The sequence below is a fragment of the Erpetoichthys calabaricus genome, chromosome 9 (genome assembly GCF_900747795.2).
Source record: "Erpetoichthys calabaricus chromosome 9, fErpCal1.3, whole genome shotgun sequence".
NCBI classification, from domain to species: domain Eukaryota; kingdom Metazoa; phylum Chordata; class Cladistia; order Polypteriformes; family Polypteridae; genus Erpetoichthys; species Erpetoichthys calabaricus.
Window position 1 is genome coordinate 144295132 of NC_041402.2, and position 24361 is coordinate 144319492.

A 24361-nucleotide genomic window follows, 5' to 3' on the forward strand; every position below is an offset into this window, starting at 1 on the left:
TCCCTGTCGCTGAGCCAGTCAGCACCCAGGAGCTTAACCGTGTCCTCTGATTGGGTAGCTTCTTAGCCATCTGCCAATAGCGTCCCTTGTTTGAAGTCAAATGCGTCCCTTGTTTGAATTCAAATGGGCAAATCATGAGGAAGCTCACGTACTGTAGACCGCAGACATCCGCGAAGCAGTGAGAAATCCGCGATATACATTCACATATGCTTACATTTAAAATCCGCGATGGAGTGAAGCCGCGATGGAGTGAAGCCGCGAAGGACGAAGCGCGATATAGCGAGGGATCACTGTTTAACTATCATGTTACTCATGTTTTAGTGCTAATGACTAACAACAGAGATGCAGTCTGTACAGTTAATCAGCAGCTCTAGTCAGGATATGCTAAACTGAAGTAGTGAGTCTTCAGCCTGAAGCTGAGACCGAAGGGGCATCTCTTATAGTAGCAGGCAGGCCATTCCACAGTTTAGGGGCCCTGTAACTAAAAGCTCGACCTCCCACTATTATTTAATTAATCCTTGGAATCATAAGCAGACCGGCATCTTGAGATCTTAATGTGCACTCTGGTTTGTAAGTCATGATAAGCTCAGACAAGTAAGCCAGACTGTGGCCATTTAATGCTTTATAAGTTAAAAGGAGGATTTTGAAATCTGCCCTAAACTTAACCGGAAGCCAGTGTAAGGATTTAAGAACTGGAGTTATGTGTTTGTATTTTCTTGTTCTTGTAATAATTCTTGCAGCAGCATTTTGGATTAACTGGAGGTTGTATAAAGAACAGTTTGAACATCCAGTGAACACCGCATTGCAGTAGATAGATAGATAGATAGATAGATAGATAGATAGATAGATAGATAGATAGATAGATAGATAGATAGATAGATAGATAGATAGATAGATAGATAGATAGATAGATAGATAGATAGATAGATAGATAGATACTTTATTAATCTCAATGGGAAATTCACATTCTCCAGCAGCAGCATACTGATACAATAAATAATATTAAATTAAAGAATGATAATAATGCAGGTGAAAAACAGACAATAACTTTGTATAATGTTAAATGTTAACGTTTAAATCACCCCCCCCCCCCCCCCCCCCCCCCCGGGTGGAATTGAAAAGTCGCATAGTTTGGGTAGGAACAATCTCCTCAATCTGTCAGTGGAGCAGGACAGTGACAGCAGTCTGTCGCTGAAGCTGTTCTTCTGTCTGGAGATGATACTATTTAGTGGATGCAGTGGATTCTCCATAATTGATAGGAGCCTGCTGAGCGCCCTTCGCTCTGCCACAGATGTTAAACTGTCCAGCTCCATGCCAACAATAGAGCCTGCCTTCCTCAACAGTTTGTCCAGGCGTGAGGCGTCTTTCCTCTTAATGCTGCCTCCCCAGCACATCACCGCGTAGAAGAGGTTTTTATTTTATTTTTATTTTATTGCAGATGTTGAAGGACGCCAGCCTTCTAAGGAAGTATAGTCGGCTCTGTCCTTTCTTGCACAGCGCATCAGTATTGGCAGTCCAGTCTAATTTATCATCCAGGGGTGAGGGGTCTGGGCCTCCTAAAATCCGCCACCAGCTCCTTGGTTTATATATAAATGCATGAATTAATTTCTCAGAATCCTGTTTATTTAGAAAGCGCCTTAATTTCCCAACATTTTTAAGATGGAAGAAACATTATTTGGACAACTTTATAATATGCGCTTTAAATGACATGCTAGAGTCAAAGATAACTCCTAGAGTGCAGGCTGATTCAGTAACATTAATGGTGATTCCAACTGAGTTACTGTAAATGATGACAAAATATTGTTGTGATCAGCGTCATTCCTTCCAACAATTAACATCTCTGTTTTATCTGAGTTTAAAGACAAGTAGTTCTCATCCATCCACTCCTTTAATTCACTAACACAACTAATTAAAGACAACATCGGAGAAACTTCATTTTATCTAAATGAAAGGTTTAACTGGGTGTCATCTGCATACGAGTGAAAATTAACATTATGTTTCCTAATGATAGATCTCAGTGGAAGCATGTAAAGTGAAAACACTAAAGGTCCTAGTACTGAGCCCTGCAGGACACCATATCTCACTTCTGTGTATAATGATGGAGTACTGCAAGCACATTTCTGTACATATTGGAATTGATTTGATAAATAAGAACTAAACCAAGTGAGCACAGTGCCTGTAAGTCTAACATAATTATCTAGCCTGTGCAGTAAAATAGAATGGTCAATGGTGTCAAATGCTGCACTTAAATCTAACAACATAATTACAGTGGAGTTTCCTTCATCAGAGGATATCAGAATGTCATTTACAACCCACATTAGTGCCGTTTCTGTACTATGACCAGTGCGGAAACCAGACTGGAATTTCTCAAATAAATTGTAATGCCTAAGGTATAACTGAAGCTGATTGGCGACTACTTTTTCTAGTATTTTAGAGAGAAAGGGTAAATTTGAAATAGGCCCATAATTATTTAGTACAGTATGTGTGGGTCTACGTCTGACTTTTTAAGTAATGGTTTACTTAAATAAATAAAAAAGTAGAGTTCTTTTTATCTTTTATTGAATTTGTTAACAGTATGTAACATTCCATACAATCAAGTTAAACATAACAAAACTAGATTAAATTCAACCCAACCCATGAGAAAGAGAGGAAGGCCAACAGCCAGAGTAAAACTTTAAGAGTAGTAAAGAGGGAAAGAAGTCCTTCTCCCCCCAATATAAATGTTTATTCTAAAATGTTATTGATTTAGATCATGCCAGGTTTTAAAAAAATTTGAACAGACCCTCTAAAAGAGAATATCATCTTTTCCAATTTCAAATAGTATATAACATCAGGTACCCACTGACTTAAAAGAGGTGGGCAAGGATTCTTCCAGTTGAGCAAGATAAGTCTACGTGCTAATAGTGAAATAAAGGCAAATACAGTTTATTTGTCCTTCTCCACTTTAAGCCCAACTTGGTGTATACCAAACAAAACTTTTAATGGATTAGGGGGTATTGTGACACACAGGCTGTCTGATAGGCATTTAAAATTTTTTTGTCCAGAATGATGTTCATTTGGTACAGGCCCAAAACATGTGGCCCAGTGAGGCTGGAGCTCGATTGCAACGTTCGCAGGTTGGATCTTGCCCTGGAAACATTTTGGACAATTTTAAACGAGATAGAAGATTTTAAGTTGAATAATTGAATGCTTTGCGCATATGGAGCTAGAGTGAATTCTGTGCATGGCTGCCTTCCACTCCTTTTCTGAAATGCTGAGAGATCCTTTTCCTACTCTGCTCTGGGATCTTTAAAAGGAAAGGACTTTAAAATGGTTTTATATTTTGTAGAAATGTTAAAAGCAGAGAATAGAATCAGTTTTGTCAGCTAATTCAGTTGCCTGTTCAAAAAAATTTTAAGGGTTTTCAAAGGCCAAAAGACAACCAAGCTCCCACTGGATTTTCTGCTTTACATTAATGTTCTTAAGTAGTCAGCTATTATTTTTTAGGCGTTTGTTTTACAGGATTCAACAAAAATGGGTCTCGTGAAAAATTGGGGTGTCTGCTTTCATTCAGACATCACATTCATGATGCATATATAGTTTATTACAAGTAGAACTAAAATGTAGCTATGAAGAAGCCAGATTAAAAGAGTGTTTTTTAGGAGTTTGTTTTAAATGATACACAGTGTCAGCCTGCCGTATCTCAGTTGGCAAAGTATTCCAGATTTTTGATGCATAGTAGAAAAAGGCTGCCTCGCCACTTCTTTTATGCTTTTCTTTTGGAATAATAAGCAGACCACCTTTACAGGAACTAAGGTTATGACTTGGAATATAGTTGGACAGGTACTAACAAATATAGGGAGGAGCAAGATTATTTATGGCTTTATATAACTTTAGTAGTATTGTCTTTTACAGTCAGTTCTAAACCAATGTAACAATGCTAAGACTGGTGAGATGTGCTCAGAATTTCTTTTTCTACTTAGGATTCTTGCTACTGCATTCTGAACTAATGGAAAAACTAGCAAAATAAACACAAAAACATGAAAGCATCAATTAAAACTAATTGACGTCTTTCCTAGTTAGTCCAGTTTGGAATGAATTGCAGTAATTGAGTTGACTAAAAACAAAAACGTGAATTCAATTCTCAGCATCTTGCAATGTTATAAGAGGTCAATTTTTTTTAATCTGGTTAATGTGTGATTTAAAGTGTAGGTCAGAGGCCATAAATTACATCTAAATTATTCACTACTGCCTTGACATTTAATGCTAAGGGATCAAGTATATTTGTGTGGATATGTATAGGGTATCTTTTTTCATCTTCCTTATTTTGAAAGCTTTCTAACCGAGTATACATTTTGCAATGCACGTATCCTTTTCTAATGACTTTCACTAATCATTTGTGGTGGTTAACCCCGAAAACTAGCAAAATACACACAAAAACATGAAAGCATCAAATACAAAAAGGTCATGCATACTTTAGATTACTAGATTAAATAAACTAATATCTTGAATTTGTAAAATCAATGTATGTCTATTGTAAAATGCAAAGGCTTTTTTGAGAAAAAAGTCACCATTCCACATTATTTTCTACACTGGTCTTTAATTCTCCAAATTTGTAAAGGATCATATCATGTGTGACTGTGTAACAGGGAAGTATGACAGTGGTGAGGTCTGCGGTAGGAGTGACAGATGCTTTCAACGTGGAAGTGGGATTACATCAGGGATCAGCAATGAGCCCTTTCTTATTTGCAGTGGTGATGGACAGGCTGACAGATGAAATTAGACAAGAGTCCCCGTGGACTATGATGTTTGCTGATGACATTGTGATCTATAGCGAGAGTAGGGAGCCGGTTGAGGAGACCCTGGAGAGGTGGAGATATGCTCCAGAGAGGAGCGGAATGAAGGTCAGTAGGAACAAGACAGAATAGATGTGTGTAAATGAGAGGAAGGTCAGTGGAATGGTGAGGCTGCAGTGAGTAGAGTTGGTGAAGGTGGATGAGTTTAAATTATTGGGATTTAAATAATTATTGTAACAGTACAGAGTAATGGGGATTGTGGAAGAGAAGTAAAAATGAGAGTGCAGGCAGGATGGAATGGGTGAAGAAGAGTGTCAGGAGTAATTTGTGACAGACGGGTATCAGCAATAGTGAAAGGGAAGGTCTACAGAACGGTAATAAGACCAGCTTTGTTATAAGGGTTGGAGACAGTGGCACTGACCAAAAAACAGAAGACAGACCTGGAAGTGGCAGAGTTAAAAATGCTAAGATTTGCATTGAGTGTGACGAGGATGGACAGGATTAGAAATGAGTACATTAGGGGGTCAGCTCAAGTTGGACAGTTAGGAGACAAAGTCAGAGAGGAGAGATTGTGTTGGTTTGGACATGTGCATAGGAGAGATGCTGGGTATATTGGGAGAAGGATGCTAAGGATAGAGCTGCCGGGCAACCGGAAAAGAGGAAAGCCTAAGAGAAGGTTTATGGATGTGGTGAGTGAAGATATGCAGGTGATGGGTGTAACAGAGCAAGATGCAGAGGACAGGAATATATGGAAGAAGATGATCCGCTGTGGCAACCCCTAACAGGAGCAGCCGAAGAAGAAGAAGAAAGGATCATATCCTAATATATGGCACATAAATATAGTGTGTACTTTGCTGCTACTTTTTGGATGTACACTGACTGATTTTCTTTTCATCCTTTCTGCAAATAGACAAGAAACACAGCTGAAACTGTACTTCCCCAGGTGGAGTTCCATGAACCCCAAGCATCTGTGGCTTACATTCCTTGGACTCAGCCTATTTCAGCTTTGCCATCTCAAGCCCTGCAGTGCTCAACAACTGCTACTCCATTTCCGGGAACCCAGTTTCTACCTCTGCCAATTACTGTGCCTGAGCCGGCACCCCATGAACTGGAAGAAGCCAATCGGGTCATTGGCAGCCTGCCAATTGAGAAACTTCTTCAGGAAGATGATGATAAAGACACGTATGTTTCAAGTCCTTCACTGTTTATTGAAGGTTTCTAAGAAGTGATAGATTTTCCTTTTGTATTTCTTTTATTTGTTTTGTTTTGTTTATAGACATGTCTTATACTGTGGGGTACTTGGTATCTTAATTGTGCGCAAGAAAGACCATTATTGTTTAATTGTAAAATAAAAAAAGAAACTATTGCAAAATAAGTAATTTACACATAACATTACATAGCTTTCTCTGTACATGGTGGTATATACCATCCATATATATATATATATATATATATATATATATATATATATATATATATATTCACTGTAGCAGTTTCTGACTGCATCAGTGACTGGTGTAACAAAATTAAACACTATTCCATTTTCACATTACTATGCCTTAATATGTCATCATCATACAGTCATAAAAATTGTGTCACTGCTTGCTGCTCTTCTTTGGTACAAACAGAGAGTAGAGTGGCTCTGTTTACTCCTTGATAACAACAAGAGAAACTGACTGCTCAAGGTCCAAACTTTACCACTGTGACCACAGACACGCCAAGTTTTTACATGTGTACAGCCAGCCCAAACAAAATTATCACAACCTTATGGATAATTATTGACTTACCTTCATATGTTAGTTGCTTTTGTTTCATAGATGTTTGTGTAACATGAGGTTAGACTTAAGCCAAAGTAAATCATGCTCTAGTGCCAATTTTGTGTACAAGGGGGGAAAATGACAAATGAGCTGCTCATCTACAGGGCACATGCTTTTTTGTGTTTTTTTCAATAAATATCCTATAATAACTTCTACTAAATATGTAAGAAAAGCAAAAAATATATTTGAGAATTTTGGAATCCACATGAAGATTGTAAACGTGATCAGATATGGAATTCAATAAAAGTTTTTTCCTCTAACGTAAAAGTTTGGTTGAAACAAAAATCTCCAACTGCCACATTTTTCTAACACTGCTGTAGGTACTACTTAAAGTCGGTTTACAGTAAATTAATTGAAGGTTACAACACAACTTAATAGATGGTAGCATGCAGTTTATAAAAAGTTAGCTTTACACTATATCTAGCACCACCAAGTAATAACTACAGCATCTGGACAACCAAGGTATGATCTAAAGGGTCAACAGAAGCAAATTGTGTACCCAAACGTTTTTACTATCTGGCTTCCCCCAGGCCATAATATAATGTGGAGTAAATTCCAAAGCAGCATTTACTGACCTTTGATCTCAGCAAGTTATAAGCATGTCACAAGTGTTATTTACATACAATGAGAAATTATTGATGGTTACCACAGTTCCAGTAAAATCCCCAAAAGATTAAAATACTAATATGGAGTTCAGTTCTGAAACATCAAGTCAGTCAGTCATCGTCCAACCCGCTATATCCTAACACAGAGTCACAGGGGTCTGCTGGAGCCAAGCCAAGCCAACACAGGGCGCAAGGCAGGAACAAATCCCGGGCAGGGCACCAGCCCACCGCAGGGCACACACACATACACACCAAGGACGATTTCAGGATTGCCAATGCACCTAACCTGCATGTGTTTGAACTGTGTGAGGAAACCCACGCAGACACGGGGAGAACATGCAAACTCCATGCAGGGAGGACCTGGGAAGTGAACCCAGGTCTCCTTACTGCGACAGCAGTGCTACCACTGCGCCACTGTGCCGCCCAAAACATCAAGTAGCTTTCAGTAAAATGTTCAAACAATTACATCATTTGGAATTTGACAGCTAAACAACTTGCATTTTTTGAAGAGTCTTTCCATACTATCCCAGATGCTTTATATTATTACTAGTATAGCAAAAAGTCCATTTATTAAAAAAGACTTAATCGTACAATGAACGAAGAATGAAGAAGCACTAATCACCATGTTATTGAGCTACCCATGTTAATTCAATATAGGTAATTTAACAGAGAATACTTCCACAGATTGCTTTACAAACCTGTTTTAGTACATTAAATGAAAAGGTTGAGTCTTATCAATTGTTGAGTGAACCTAAGAATCAAAAGACCATTACTGGTTAGTCAATTAGTATGTATCTTAAGTGGTGCTTTTTATACTGTTTTTCCTTGGAAAGTATATTTATCTCATATGACCTGAGGGTTGCTGTTTCGATAATTCTAGTAATTAGAATACTAACATTATGCATTCTCTGATTTTTAAAGAACCAATAACTAAAATTATTTTTTAAAAACCAGCATTTTGATTTTTGTGTTGTTTTTTTTTTTAACCTAATTTCATGATTGAACTTAACATATGTTTATGTTGTGGTCGTCTGAGGTAATAACGAGTCAATGACTGCAATTAATGTTGGGGTGCCAACCCGGCTGTCCCTGTTTGTTTTGATTTTTGTGTTTTTTTTTTTTAACCTAATTTCATGATTGAACTTAACATATGTTTATGTTGTGGTCGTCTGAGATAATAACGAGTCAATGACTGCAATTAATGTTGGGGTGCCAACCCGGCTGTCCCTGTTTGTTTCCAAAACAAAATAAAACTGTGCTTGATGGCGCAATTACTAACAGAAATGTCACATTCTAGTGTCCTAACAGATAATTGCTGTCTATTAAGGTTCCTTATTAAGGTTTGAAGGAATTCCGTCTCTCTTTCTGTCCTGTCAAGAAGTGATGCCTCCTTCTGGGTGACTGAACTTTTATGGTCCTGGGGCTAGAAGGGGCAGAGTCAGTTGCCCTCACTGGTTGGCTTCTTTTTCTTTGCCTACAAAGTACAGACGACCCAGTTAGCAGCAGGACACCCTTTCGGTGTGGCAATGTATATGCAAAACAGCATCACAAAATATCTACTGTGTATCTAATTGTAGCACAGTTTTTACATGTGTGTTAATTACTGCTTTCTTTTACTCAGCCTCTCTAAAGCAGCATCTCCATAACAGTATTTCCTGGCCATTGTTGCACTATAATTTTACTACTTGTAGTTCTTAACACTTGCAGAGATCTTGTAGTGAATTACACTTGTAGAGACATGAAACTATACACAGTTTAATTTATTTCCATGTTATAGCTAGCACATTATTTGCTAATTATACGTACACTATAGTCAGTTAGTTATTATGACACTTCTGTTGTAATGTTATATATTGTTTTTTTAGTTATTCTTGTGGTTGTGTCCACTATTAAAGGCATTACATAGAATTAAGACAGTTTTATTTTCAGAACATGTGTCATTCAGTTTGGCAAGAATGTAATACATACATCATATGTGCCTTACATTCTACCTCTATATCTTTTGGGCTTTCCCATTTTTCCTTATCAGGATCTACTTTAAGAATTACATCCAATAAACTATCAGATGCTACACATTACATTACAGCCTTCTTAGCAGTGCAAAGTACAAGGAGGTGGAGGTCGGGAGCATGCACTGATCCAGTGTGTTGCCATACCCACAACACGATCCCTAATTAGGATCTGAGTGCAGCTGTAGACAAACCTTTTATATACTTTGAAATGATTAGTCATTTGTGGCAGGGTGATGCCTTGCTCCAGTACACAGGGTTTGATTCCTGTCCTGGGGGGTATTTTTCGTACATGGATTACTCGCTTAGCCGGATGTAATTGTTGACGATTTGGCCTGATCCTGGATCTGTCGGTTTTTTGAAACTCTTGCTGGAAGTGTTGTCATAGCAACACATCCAAATCCGCAAACCTGCTCGGAGCAGGTTTGTTCTACGTAAACAAGGATTAGTTTACACACGTGATCAGTGACAGTGCGTGGAAGTCATCCAGTCAGGGCTTCGCCGTTCATGAATGAGCGACCAATTGATATTGGTGTGCAAATTACACGAAGAGAATTTCATATAAAGAGGGTTTTGCGCGATCGGCAAGATCTTTTATTGTCCCCAGAGGAAATTCTGTACGAAAGATACCGCTTTAGCCGAGGGGGAATATTGTACCTCAAAGATTTATTAGTTCTGTATATTCGAAGTCAAACTCGGTGAAGTCGGGCTCTCACAACCACACAGACAGTAGGCATTGCTTTGAGGTTTCTTGCAAGTGGCACTTTTTTATATACTATAGGCGATGCGGAACATCTATCGAAAAGTGCAGTTTGCCAGGCAATTCGTAAAGTCTGTTTGGCTCTGAAACATTTCCTTCAGGTTTTCATTGTGTTTCCTGGACACCTGCATGTGCAGACAATAAAAGAGGCGTTTCATGCCATTGCAGGTAAGTAACACACAGGCTAAAACACCCACAGTTCCATAAAGAATCAAGCAATCAGCCTAACATTCTCATTACCAGGATTTCCAAATGTGATTGGGGCACATGGAACTGATCAGAGTGGAGTTTGATCAAACATTATTTGGAAAATGTACCTCTCCTCCTGATGAATAATCAGACACAGTGTCTTCATCAAATATTTGACCTTCGTTAATATCTCGTTGGTCAGACACAGGTTCAAGGGATATGACATTCCCTGCAACTGACCCAACAAAAAAGAGGGCTATATGGAACATACCTATAGTACACATGGAGGACAAATATGCAATGACCATCCTTTACCTGAAATTAAGTGACCACTGCTTCCTGCCACTGGTTCTGAGGAGGAGCTTCCCCCTGGAATGCCCTCTGAAACAGGGCAATAGGCATTTTGCTGGAGAGCCAACTCTTCTGCAGGGGTTAGATCTGGACCGCGTGGACCTCCACCTGTTTCTTGCTTGTCTGCCTCCTTATTAGCTTTAAAATTAATGTTTTTTATATTATATATGATTCTTTATGTCAACAATTCTTTAAATTGTTATATACCAATATTTACCAGTTTGAAGTATATTCTTGTACTTCACTTTAACCTGTTCCCATGTTCTCCTTGTGCTCACGTTTGATCTGGAATTATGACATATTAAATAATAATTAATCTGACACATAGGAAATGAAACGCTGCATTCAGTAAGTACAATGTACACTACTTAGCGTTTAATTTTTTCGGCCACTTTTTGCCAGCCGTCTTACCCCTTATGTATATTAAATCTTGAAATTCTTTGTGTCCTTCGAATAAAAGGTCTTGCGCCGCGTGTGTGAAAAAAAATGCGCTCGTTCTTTCGTCATTTTGTTGCAGCCTATCAAAGACTTGCTGATCATGTTTTCTAGACTCAATATATATGGGCTTTTCACTCAGCGCGCGCGCGCTCGTTCATCTCGTATGATTAGATCCAGCTACACTAATCTAATACACAGCTGCGTTTGAAAAACCGACTTATCTGGATGAGTTTCACTGGCATTAACTCATCCAAGATGAGGCACCTGATCTCGGATGGTTTAAGCAACGTACGAAAAATACCCCCCTGGTCATTGTCAGAATTTGTTTGGAACTCCAGTTTTCTTTGCATATACCACTGACGTCCTGGCTAGATTGTTTGGCTGGTGTCAATTGGCCCTGTATGAATGATTATAGGTGTGCGAGCAAATGTGCTTTATGATGGTATGGCAACAAAACCAAGACAGGTCTGTGCTCTGCTCTGCTCTCAATGCTGCTGTTATAGAATAGGGTGTTCCATGCACATATAATTGAGTTAAGTAAATGGGTGGATGAAAGGGTGACACAAGTAACTGCCAACTTGTTAGTCAAGTAACTTTGACTAGGGCGTTCTAGTTTTATTAGTATATAAAATAGCAGAAGTAATGCTGCATATATTATTCTGTCATTGTGTAAACACTGATTTCTATGCTAGATTTCAGGATAAAAATACTTCTCCACGTCAAAAAAATAAATGAATCACGTTGAAATCCTAGCCCAGCTCAGAAACTGACAAATCCCCTAATAAACATGTATTGAATTCTGTGATAATCCTCTCATAAAAAAATTTCAAAAGTACAAGGTCAATTTCAGTACACAAGTTTTGTAACCACATGTAAGAATGCATTCATGAGTTCAGAATACATTCACCAAAATATGTTTTGATTTTTTTTTAAGGTAAACAAGACTGATATTATGAGGTGTTAGGCTGTTCTGCTAGTATATAAATTAGGGCTGTCAAACAATTAACATTTTAAATTACAATCAGTTGCAAAACTTCACTCAATTAATCTTTATTATTCACTTGTTTAATCAAGGCAGATTAGTAATGTCTAGTAGTCCCCAGTAAATGCCACTGCTGTGCAACTTCTTAGCTGCTAAATTTGTGAAGATTTGTGCCTTTTATATAAATCATTTGATATGTGGCACAATTGTCCCATGTGAAGGTAATGTGTAAGAATTTTTAGACCTCACTGAATGACTGAGCTCTGCTTTGTATCTTCAAGTATTTTTAGAGGTCTGCACTCTGATACAAACCATTTTGCAATAATTATTGGTAGATAGTCCATTATATTTTGTTTCATTCAGATTTTGCTCCTTAGACTTTTTAACTGAAATTATGCATGTTTTGCTTTTAAGCAATAAGCCAAGGACACTGTACTTCTATGATACTTAAATTTGTTGACTGTATTGGCCTTTGAGCTGTCTGGGAGAGTTTCAAATCTGAAGCAACCATCATAAATTTTGCCTTTTCAGCCATTGTTAACAGAATAGCTTAGATCAGGGAGTTCACAAACTTTAACTCAATGCTTCCCAATATGTTGTACTATCTAGTCAGAACCCCCACTAATACAAAGCCAAAGTGGAGAAGCAGGGCATGATCTTGGATCTCACTTATTACTAACAGCAGTCATACTGCTTGATTTTCTGTGACATATTCTGTCTGTGATCCAATGTCACGCGATGCCTATAAGGCCAGGTGATTTGATTCTTTTTTCTTGACATGCCACCTCTAAGAATTAGAATATTTTGAAGTACTACCATTGTTTTTTTATCTTAAATTGTTAAGTATTAAATTCTTACTAGGAACAGTTAAAAGTGATTATTTCCTAACTCATACCCTTCCCTTAATATTGCAATTATGGATTTTAGTTTTTTTATGCACATGAAATGCCTTTTTAATGTATGTAAGAACTAGTAGTATGTTTTGTTAAGGATTAAATATTAGAAGGCTTAAAATTTCCAAATTTTAAATATGCAAAAACTATACAGTTACATATAAATCCAAATCAAAAAAGGCAGAAAAAAACTTCAAGTTATTTATGACTACAGGTCACATACAAGGAAAATAACTCAAAGTCAGCCCTGAAGGTTAAGTGTCTTTATGTTTAATAAGGTCATTTATTGTTAATGTCGGGTTCTGGTTTTGATAACTTTAAGCACAATTCTGCTTCTAATTTCAGCCTTTTCCTGTATTTATTTTCAAAGGAAAGTTACCAAACATTGGCAACACTGTCTGAAATGATAGCTTTCCACTGTTTATTAATATTAATAACACTAAAATGCAATGACAGATACATGTACAGTAGTAATTATTAAAGATAGTTCAAATTTGTCTTTGTTAAGTCTTTGTCTTTGTAATGACGTGGAATTTGTACATTCTAACCATATTGTGGCTAAAGCACGCAGGATTAGGTGGGATGCCTTGGAAAAAATGGAAAGTGATATAGACATTGTCAGTAGAATACAAGTAATGAAAATGAAAAATAACCTGCTGTATTGATGAAAAAAATGTTACACTGTACAAAATGTCCATACTTTTCGATTCTTTTACTTTTAACAAACATTTCTATTAAATCTGAAATTTCATTTATTAGTTTATGTGTATAGATGTACTATATAGTAGAGATTAGCTATCATTAAAAGAAAAAGTTATTACTAAAATGAAAAGCTGAACAAGAGAGGGTGACTAGAAAAGTAGGTGTATTACCCAGACATTATTTCCATCCATACATACATACATACATGCATATGTATGTACACGTAAGTACATGTGTGAGAGTATGTGAATAATACATACTTTGAATTCAATAATTGCAATGACAAATGTAATTCTAAGTTTTTTATTTGAATGTGCAGCTACAGGTTCACAATCACTTATATGAAATCCTCATTACATAGCGTGTTTAAAAAGTATGGAATTTGGCAGGTTTCTGAACAATGCTGTACAAGTATATGGATTAATGCTATTTGATAATGTGTTTTCAAAGAACCACACCATTTAAATCAAATATATATGTAGTTTTTCTCTGATTTAATCCACAAGTTGTAATATACAACAATCTGTTTAAAGTTTTGCTTAAATCAGTCATGTACACGCTACAGTGGCCTCAAAATGCAAGTTTAAACAAATAGCAGGCAGCATGCATGTAGTATGAAGAAAAACAACATTAGGACCTGGTGAAGCAGGTTACATTATTGGCAGTGGAATATACAGTATGTGACATAAGAAAAAAGCAGTACATGAATGTCAAATTTGGTGGTTTTATACTGTAAATGTAATTACGGGGTTCACATACTATTTTTGACCACTTCATACATACCTAAAAATATCTTGAATTTATTAATGTTCCTGCGGTGGGTTGGCACCCTGCCCAGGATTGGTTCCTGCCTTGTGCCCTGTGTTGGCTGGGATTGGCTCCAGCAGACCCCCGTGACCCTGTGTTCGGATTCAGCGGGTTGGAAAATGGATGGATGGATTTATTAATGTTAATTAATGGATCTTTAAGCAGTGTTTTTACAGTAAATGATACCAAGTATCCCTGAATTGTCAACATTATTAAATTAACTAATGTCATAGGGGCATATAATATTTATATAAGTAGTACTTATGAATGTCAGTTTAGTAAATAAATTCAAAATGTGTTATAAAAACTCATCACATGTGTTCTTTGCCTATTGATTATACTGAAATGTGTACTTTTCTGGATTTTTCTGCTTTAAAACCCAGTGTACCATAAATCATTTTAAATACAGTTTTGTTTTGTATACTTCCCCAAAATGTATTTAACAGCTACATTAAACATCAGCAGGGCTTTGTTTCTGATACAAAGTAGCATTCAAATAAACTGAATTTCAGTTTAAACAAAATATTTTTTTCATTTTATCGTTCAGGGAATGGTGTAGTCATGATGTAGTAAATCTAGTAAAATAACCCAAAGAATGATATTAATATTTGAAAATTTTAAAAATGTAATTTATTTTTAGCTTGAAATAATTAAGATATAAAACATAAAGTAAGCACACTTTAACATATACTAAAAAAGTGGGATTTACAATAAAACTTACCATAAATAGATAGAAAAAGCCATGCTAAAATCCATGAACAAACCCATTTGTCAAATCTGCTTAATATAATTTAGGCTGAAAGGAAAGCAGAGCTTTACTATGCAGCACTGGACATAAGGCAGGAACCAGCACTGGAGAGGAAAGCAGTTTTACTTAAAAATAAAAACGTAAAAGAAATTTGTGTTACTTCTGACAATCATACAAAGAGGCACTCTGCTGATTTTAAATTAAACTAAATAAACGTGTTTACTTAAAATTACTGGGGACATTCATTGCTCCTAACTGTAACCATATTATCCATTTCCGCAATCATTTTTGTATTTCTCCTCAAAATTTACCTGACGTTTTCGTGTTATTTTATTTATGTTTGCTGACTCCCTTCATTCTTTACATTTTCATGAGAGGTAAAATATGAGGAAAGTCATTTGGTTTAGAGCATAATCTAAACAAACACATTTTCTTTACATTTTCAGTTGAACACATAAAAATTAGGTGTTTGCATAGTGTAGCATTCCTCTAAATATGTATTCCCTGTGAGGTACTAAATTTAAAATTGCAAAATGTTCAAAGGCGTACATTTTATATCACTTACGTTAAAATTAAAGTTTTTAAAAATATATACAGTAAATACATATTGAAATGCTTAAGTTAATCTTGAGAGTGATTTTATTATCCTTAACATTTTGGAGACAATATACTGCAGGTCACCTGTATTTTTTAAACAATCATTTCTTAATTACATTTTGAAAAATATTAAATGATAATGCCATGCAAAATCTGCTAGACAATTTGTGAAAACTAAAATTTACCCTCCAACGTTGTTAGAAAGTCAAAGAATGAATGGGATTTGCTGCCATTAACAACTTAACGCATTTGTGGTTAAATTGTCTTTTTTAATTTAAATATTACCCAAAGCTTGCCTAAAATATACCCAGAAAGAACAAAACACTAGATTGCAGATATAATAAACTTGCATACACACAGGGTGGTATTTGCAGAAAAACCCAGTAAAGATATTTCATATGCCTGTTGTTGCCTATATTAAATGAATATTTTTTTACATTTTTTCTTTGTCATTTTTCTAAACAAATGTAAAAAATGTATTCTATTCTGACTTGAAAAACTCTTTATTAATAATGTAATATTTCTGAATTTCTTTCTGGGTGATTCTGCATGAATAAAACTGTATTAATTAATCATTATGGTAAAAAAATAAAATTCTGACTTTAAATTGTACTGCATCTTGTTTATGTTAATGCTGAGAGTGAATGGAGTGCATATTTTATGATGACATAATAAAGCTGTTACTACAAATTACTAACAGGAACCAGCATTGAAAATGCCATGAGTCCACTGCTGGACATATATAATATAATATAATATAATATAATATATTATCAGCTCAGGTCAAGTTGGGGAGCATGCACGTACCCTAGACACAAAGAAGCTGCTCGGGATCCTGGTTGGCAAACCCCCAGGCAGACAAGTGGCCCAGTCCCACCCTCCAGAAATGACGCTCTATCTGCCGCAACCATGTGTTAAATGGGCATCCCTATGGCATGGTCCAGCTGTCACCCCCGGGAAAACACACCACAAGGCCATAGTTCCGTAACTGATGCTCCCTCACAATGCAGGTAATGTGCCTCATTTGGGACTCCATGAGCAACTGCTCATTCAACACAAAGTCAAACCAGAGGTACCCAAGACACAGTACCAAAGGAGCCCAGTCTTCGTCTCAGGTCATTGGACAGCGTCCATGTCTATCAACAATATAGCAAGACAGGAAGCACCAGAACTCTAAAGACTTGGACTTTTTGCAAAGATATAGAAAGTTGCCGCACATCCCTAACCAGCGATCTCATGACCTCCCATGCTCTCCCAATCCTTCGATATAATATAATATAATATAATATAATATAATATAATATAATATAATATAATATAATATAATATAATATAATATGGGTTGGTACCCTGTGCTTCAGAGATAAACTCCAGACCCTTACAACACTGAACTGGATTAAGCGGGTTTTATATTGTAGTGTTTTAATATAACAAATATAGTCATACACTTTCAAAACTGCTTTGTCAGTCTTAAGGAAGCCTAGAGCCCACTTAGCAAGCAAACCCCATGCGTTGTTTCACAGCTCCTATGGACTACTTTTGAATCCTGAACTAGTCATTGTCTGTCTGAAGTTTGCTTGCTGACCTCATGTTTTTTGTGGGCATTATTTATGTATACTAGTTTCTGAAAAAGTGCTTCTTATTAGTGACTATAAATTGGACCACTGTGGATTGGATATGTGCATGAGTGTTTCCTGCGATTGACTGTCATAGGCTGCTTCTTGCCTTGTACTTAATGCAGCATGGATAGGCTGTGGTTCCCAGGGCAGCTGAAGAGAATTGAGCAAGTTTGATAACGGGTGGGTGGATATTATAACATACAGTTCTGGACTTCAAGGTTTATAGAGCACGCATTTTAAACTCAGACTATTGATGATACAGAACTACATTGCAACCCTCACTAATCCATTACGGACAACAGAAAGCTTTAAACTATCAATCCATCCATCAAATGCACATAATTCTGTAAAGGGTTACTACTACCCTTCTATTCTGGAAGCATCAGGCACCAGGAAGAAGTCAGTCCTGTGCAATGTGCTAATCTGTCATAGGGTACACTCATTATTATTCCCACTCATTTTAATCCATTTTAAAGAAATCAGTTAAACTAATGTTTCATATGTTTAGTATGCGAAAGGAAGCTAAAACTAAAAAAAAAAAAACAGGGAAAACCCAGGCAAAAAGTAAGAATGTGTAACAGTGCCTTGGTAGGAAATCAGACCAGCAGTAAACACCCAGCCATGGTGCCCCCTTACACATATTTACTAATATTTCAGGAAGTAAATGCAATAAAATTCAGGGAAGAAAGATGCAAAGATTACAGACCAGTAACACTAGTAAAAAAAAAAAAATATCCCAAGGGTGAAAATACCCAAATCTGGTAGTACGTTTTGTGCTGAATCCAAATATGATTTTTGAAACTCTTATTCTGGTAAGGTTTTTGAGTGACATGCAATTTAAGTTTGAAAATATTATATATTTACATGCATTTTAAATTGAAATCTTATAATCTAAGACTTAGCCATTTTTTAGTTTGTGGTGTACTTCCCCTGAGAAACATCTCTCTTAAGACTCCAGCTGTAGTTAGCCAGTATGCTGGCACTCCATTTGACTTCGTAACACTTTTCCATATTGAAAATATGCTGATCCAGGAATTTCCCACAGTCATCAAATACTGCACCAAGGTTTTCTGAAAAGTAGTCCAAGTAAGAGTCCAAGAAATTAAATGACATACTGTATCCAATTTTCTGTAATAAACTTATTCACTATTTTAATATAGTTTTAAAACTTATGAGTTCAAAAACAATTTGTGCAGAAACTTTTGAAGCTCTGCCAAGCAGTTTTCTCAACTTCATTAAACTTTTCTTCAAATCTGTAATTTTTTAACATTTCTCTGATCTAAGAACCTATAAAAATGCCTTTCTTAATTTCGGCATCACTGATCTGGAGGAACTTATTTTCATGTATGTGAATCTTGTTTATATTTTATCCATTACATTAACAAAGTTTTTCATCAATCTAAGTTTAATATGCAGAAGACAAACTTTCTCATGATCAACAATTGGTCTGTTTACAACATTTTGTCTTTCCTGGAACAAGCGAGGTACGTCTCAGCCACTCTTTCTGAACGTATTGGTTCCTCTTGTTCTTACTGTGACACTCACAAAAAAAAAACCAAAAAAAAAAACAAACAAACCAACAAAACAAAACAAAACAATATATAAAAAAATGGTATTTAGTGTAACCAAGCTGCAAACTAAGCAAAAGTACAATCACATTTAAATCTCCATAGCCTTTGCACTTATATTTCTGATACTGAATGTTTTGTAAAAGTAACTTCATATTCTCATAAAATTATTTCATGTTAATAGCATGTGCTATGGATACTGAAAGGAATTTATTTCTGTTATGGAAAAGAACAGTTTTTAAGCTTACTTTTAGGGAGTCAATGAAAAAGTGCCACTTAACCTCATTATGTCCATAGCTAAGAGTCTCCATAACTGAATTAAAAAAAATATTTTAATGTAATAGTGCTTGATATTTTACAAATACTATATGATAAAAATATTAAGGTGCATCACAAGAAAACAAAGCCTGATAGAAAAAAAAAGTTTGGATATAGTAGTATAAAATATGCTTAGACCCTCCATCACAAACCTATGGACAAATTGTTGTTGACCAGTGTAAGCTATTCTTGCCCTGTATGAAACCTTAGTGCACCTTTATTTCATCCTAATAAATATGCCTATGTAAAATTTCCACTAAAACATGTTCACATCCACACTCAAAATATTAGAATACATTGCCAGACCAACTTCCTGCTACTGGCTCTGAGCTCTTAGAACGGAGTTCAGCTTTTTAAATATCAGAGTTTCAGTCTTTCCACAAATGAAAGCACCCTATAGAAAGCACCATCCCCTGGAGACTCTACGGAGAATAATTCCTACAATGTTTCTATAGAAAACTTATTTAAGGGACCAAGCTCCCATAACTTCCACTGTGCAAGTTGCCTTTTTTAATATAGAACTGCGAGAAATGCAGAAATAAAGAATGTGATTCCTTGGGAGAAGGCCTTGAACCCTCCAGTTCACTTCTTGCCATTGCCTACATACGCTGGGAACACAAAAACAAATTACATGAGGACATAAAAACAAAATGTTCTGGGTTAATTCCTGTTTCCAAGTCAATTTGTGACCCTGATCTAATCACTTATTTATTATTATTATTATTATTATTATTATTATTATTATTATTATTATTATTATTATTATTATTATTACACAGATTCAAATATGGTTGAAAACCAGTCCTTTTTAACTGCACCATTATTTAACTGATTGAGAGCTATGCAGTTCACTAAAGTTTGCCAGTATAATGACTGCAACCAACAGGTGGTCACACTTGAGTCAATCCCAAATTCAGAAATAAACCAAGGAGACATACAAAAAAGTTATTAATTATAAAGAATAAAAAATGTACAGGTTAGTAGAAACATAGTACAGTAATCACAACCAAAAACTATACATCTACAGCCTCTCAGGGCACCTAATTATGCAGACATGACTCATATCTGCTAATTGCACTTACCACCTAGTTATAATTTAATGAGTCTCATCCTGATCAATTCTTCCACCCTTTCTCTTTGTTCTCTGGTCTGTCTTTCTCTTTCCAGTCATGGTATTGTTGATCTTGATCATCCTATCTTTAGTTATGTTGAGCTGGTCACCAGAAGGGGCTTTTAAGCCCTAGCCAGAAACTATTTTTAGGTCAGGACCTAAAACCATTTCTAGGATTAAGAATGATCTTGAGAACTCATGGGACTATCCTTCTAGAACTCCCCTAGTGACCCATGGTCTTTGAGTAAAGAGATATGCCAACCCCAAGTTATTCTTCTATAATAAGGAGTAATAGAAAGGACCCTCCTATAATGTGTTACACCTCCCTGCTACTACCTAATGCACCTAATGTAGGTGGTGAGCTGTTGTTACCAGCAAAGTTACAATTGCAGTTCTCTTTCCACAAGAACATCCTACAGCACTGTCCAACACTATGGCTTTGCCAATGCAGCTATAGTATCTTTTGTGCACTCTTTGACATGACCCATAAATGCTGTAACCGGGATTAATAAAGTATCTATCTATCTATCTATCTAACAGTTATAGTTATTTGGTGCAAATGCTAAATTCTGAACTGTCTACTTTACTGTACACGTCTACATTAGAGGTGAATTAAGAAATAGTTTCATAGAAAGGAGAAAATGAAGTCACTAGTTTATGAAAGTCTTTATGTAGAGCTAGGTACATAAAATATCCCACCATAGTACTATAACACCCTCACAACACAGTTCTAAAATAGCCTCTTACCCATCAGAATTCATTGGCTTGATATGAATAGGATTACATGCTTATTTTCAATGTGGCAAAGTCGTCTCAGAAGTTAAATACTGGCATAAAAGTTGATAATGCCATTTATTGGGCTTTATTTTGACAATCTTGAAGCAAGAATAACTGGCATTACTTTGCTGTGGCCTGTGCTATTAAAGAAAAAACTATGCTTTGGCAACACCACAGCATTTTTAAATATGACAAGTTGTTAAATTTGGGCTAATGCAGATGCTATTACACTTCTCCTAGGACTGTGACAGGTTATTGTGATGAGTTATTGTGTACCTCATTAATCATTATAACCATAATGTTTGCAAGTATGTGCTCCTGCAAGGGTTACCCATGTCTAAGGGTATATCAACGATTTGCCATAATATATGACTGCCATAATAGTTCTAAATAAAGCTAACAAAATCTACAAATTAGCAGAGGTACCAGGACCCACTCCTGGAACTAGATCCGGAGGTGTGCTGATGCTAATAAAACCTTGTGGAGCTTCCATGAGGACTCAACATCCACAAGGTGAAGTGTGAGGCTGTGTGCAGTGCTAATTTGACATATCCAGGTATAGTAAAACTTGCCAAAGGAAACTGACTCCTACCATGAAAAATGCAACATTTCTCACCAAAAAGGACCCTTTGTTTGTGTAGCATGTTGGAAAATGCCCCAAGTATATTTGGGTACAATTCTATGTACAGAATTGACTCTAAAAGCAATCTTCCTGTTCAAGTCAGGGTTCTCTCCTACCTTGGAGTTGTCCCATGTAACAGATTCAATGTTGTTGTGGAAATACTCACAAACTCCTGGATTGGAGCCATTCAGTTGGAGTTTGTACAAGTGGAGTAGAAGATTGCCTTGATGTGACTTCAAATTATAGAGAAGACTTTCACATTGCTTTCATATATGAACACTGAGCATTTAGGTGTGCTGGAAACAAATAATGGTTGTCTTTGTTCAGAATGAGTTCAGCTGTCACTTTTAGCTGAGCCTAGCTGACATATTATGATTCAAGAAGGATAAATTAGACATTTCCAAGGCTGTTGTTAGCAAGGATGGGAAAATATTGAACTCAAATGACCATAGAGAAAATAGGTGGAAGGAGTGATTGGAGGAATTCTTAAATCTGATGGAGACACTCTAACACGAAATCAATGCAAGAAGTACTGTTTAGGGAAGTGTCTGTTTCTTTGATAGAGTCTGTAAAAAAAGTTACATACTGGCAACGCTTTAGGGGTAGAAAACATGCTACCATACATGCTGATAGTACTGGAGGCTATGTAGATGGTTTGGCTAACATGATGTGAATGTGGGGACAATACCTGTATACTAGTAGGCAGAAATGGAGGCCTCCAATTTTGGAAAGGGCTCTAGATAGTGTGTTCCAGTTATTGGGGGGTAATATTACTCAGTATCCATGTGAAAGACAATTCTTAAGTTCAGCATAATGGAGAATTTGTACAATAGATAAACCTGAGATCCAACAGAAACAATACAGACTCTACCGTGGATCACTTCTTTGTCCTTACATGATATTTAAGAAGTGATGGAAGGGGTCAATCTTGTTTTTATGTGTTTATTAATTTGGAGAAAACATATGATCATGTAACCTCTTGTACCTTGAGTCATATCTTAGAAGATAATTTGATTCCAGGACCAATGCTGCATTCCTTTTAGTTCAATACTTGTAGAGCAAGAGCTGTGTTCTCATACTTACTATTAATTGGAGTCTGTTCATGTGTGTGTATTGAACTCCACCAAGGGCCACCTGTTCAGTTTGCAATTTTCATGGACAGAATATCAAAGGGTAATTCAGGATTGCCTATTATCCACTTTGAAAATCTAAGGGTTAAATCTTTGCTTTTGGCAGACAGATACCAGAAAGATTTTCTTTTGGGTGTAATGGAGTCAGGATGAAAATTTGCTTTTCCAAATCAGAGATTCTCTTCCAGTAAAGAGTGACTTGCATCCTTCAGGTAAACACATAATTGTTTCCCAAGGATGAGATGTTTGTGTTCCTCAGGTTCTTGCTCACATGTGACAGTAAAGGTGATTGTGAGTTTGATTTAAAATCAGTGTTGTGGAGGCAATTTTAGGAACATTGTACTAGACTGGGGTGGTGAAGCAGGAACTAAGTATGCAGACACAATTACTGGATAGACACTGAAAGAATGAAATTAGGCAAAGAAGTAAATGAAAAGAGATTTCTGTGCAGTGATTTGTTCACTCTCTGTGACAGGGAGACACTCTCAACAATACCGGAAGACCTCATAGTAGAACCACTGCTTCTGCAGATCGAGAAGAGAAAGATATGATAGTTTGGGTATGCATTTCAGATGTCTAATGAGCATGGCCCACTTGCAGAAAACCCAGAACATTTTATATACTGTATATAATAATTCTTGGTGCCTCGCAGTAAGGAGACCCGGGTTCGCTTCCCGGGTCCTCCCTGCGTGGAGTTTGCATGTTCTCCCCGTGTCTGCGTGGGTTTCCTCCGGGTGCTCCGGTTTCCTCCCACAGTCCAAAGACATGCAGGTTAGATGGATTGGCGATTCTAAATTGTCCCTAGTGTGTGCTTGGTGTGTTGGTGTTTGTGTGTGTGTCCTGCGGTGGGTTGGCGCCCTGCCCAGGATTGGTTCCCTGCCTTGTGCCCTGTGTTGGCTGGGATTGGCTCCAGCAGACCCCCGTGACCCTGTGTTCGGATTCAGCGGGTTGGAAAATGGATGGATGGATAATTCTTGGATGAAGTGGAAGGTGGAAACTGTTACTAAGTGTAGGGAAGCCTGGATTTGACCAGCTCAACATGTTGCAACCACTACCCTCTCCTGGAAAAGCAAGATGACATTGAAGTGTGAAGTGATAAGATATCTCATCAACTATGAAGTTAACTATAACCTACAAGCCATCTGCTAATGCCTTTCAGTGCCTTAGATTATAATCTTATACTGGTCCCTGTCCCTGTGTCTGAGCATAGTTTTCACTTTCTACCCATATCATCATGCTGTTTTTCCAGGTACTCTGGTTTCCTCCCACATTCCAAAGATATGAATGTCAAGTGTACTGGTAATTCGATATTGGAATGGGATGCCTATGAATGTGTCCTGTGATGAACTGGTCTTCTTTACTCTTATGTTTCAAAGATTGCCTCCATTTGTTAAACTACAGAGCTTGTACTTTAAAGTAAAAAGATGTTATGGCAAATTTAATGGTTCACCTGCAGGAAACAATTATACTTATGTATACATTTTAAGTTTTTTGCACAGCATGAAGATAACAAACAATAAAAAAAAAAAGAAACACTTTCCAG

General features: G+C 36.7%; 1 protein-coding gene across 1 annotated transcript in view; it reads left to right on the forward strand.

The window, feature by feature from the left end:
- The window catches only part of LOC114657656 (POU domain class 2-associating factor 1), a 185043-nt gene that overhangs the window by 65094 nt on the left and 95588 nt on the right, over positions 1-24361 (forward strand). The window contains exon 5 of the mRNA XM_028809528.2: positions 5686-5957. Coding sequence (XP_028665361.2) covers positions 5686-5957 — 272 coding nt within the window. The remainder of the gene's footprint in view (positions 1-5685; positions 5958-24361) is intronic.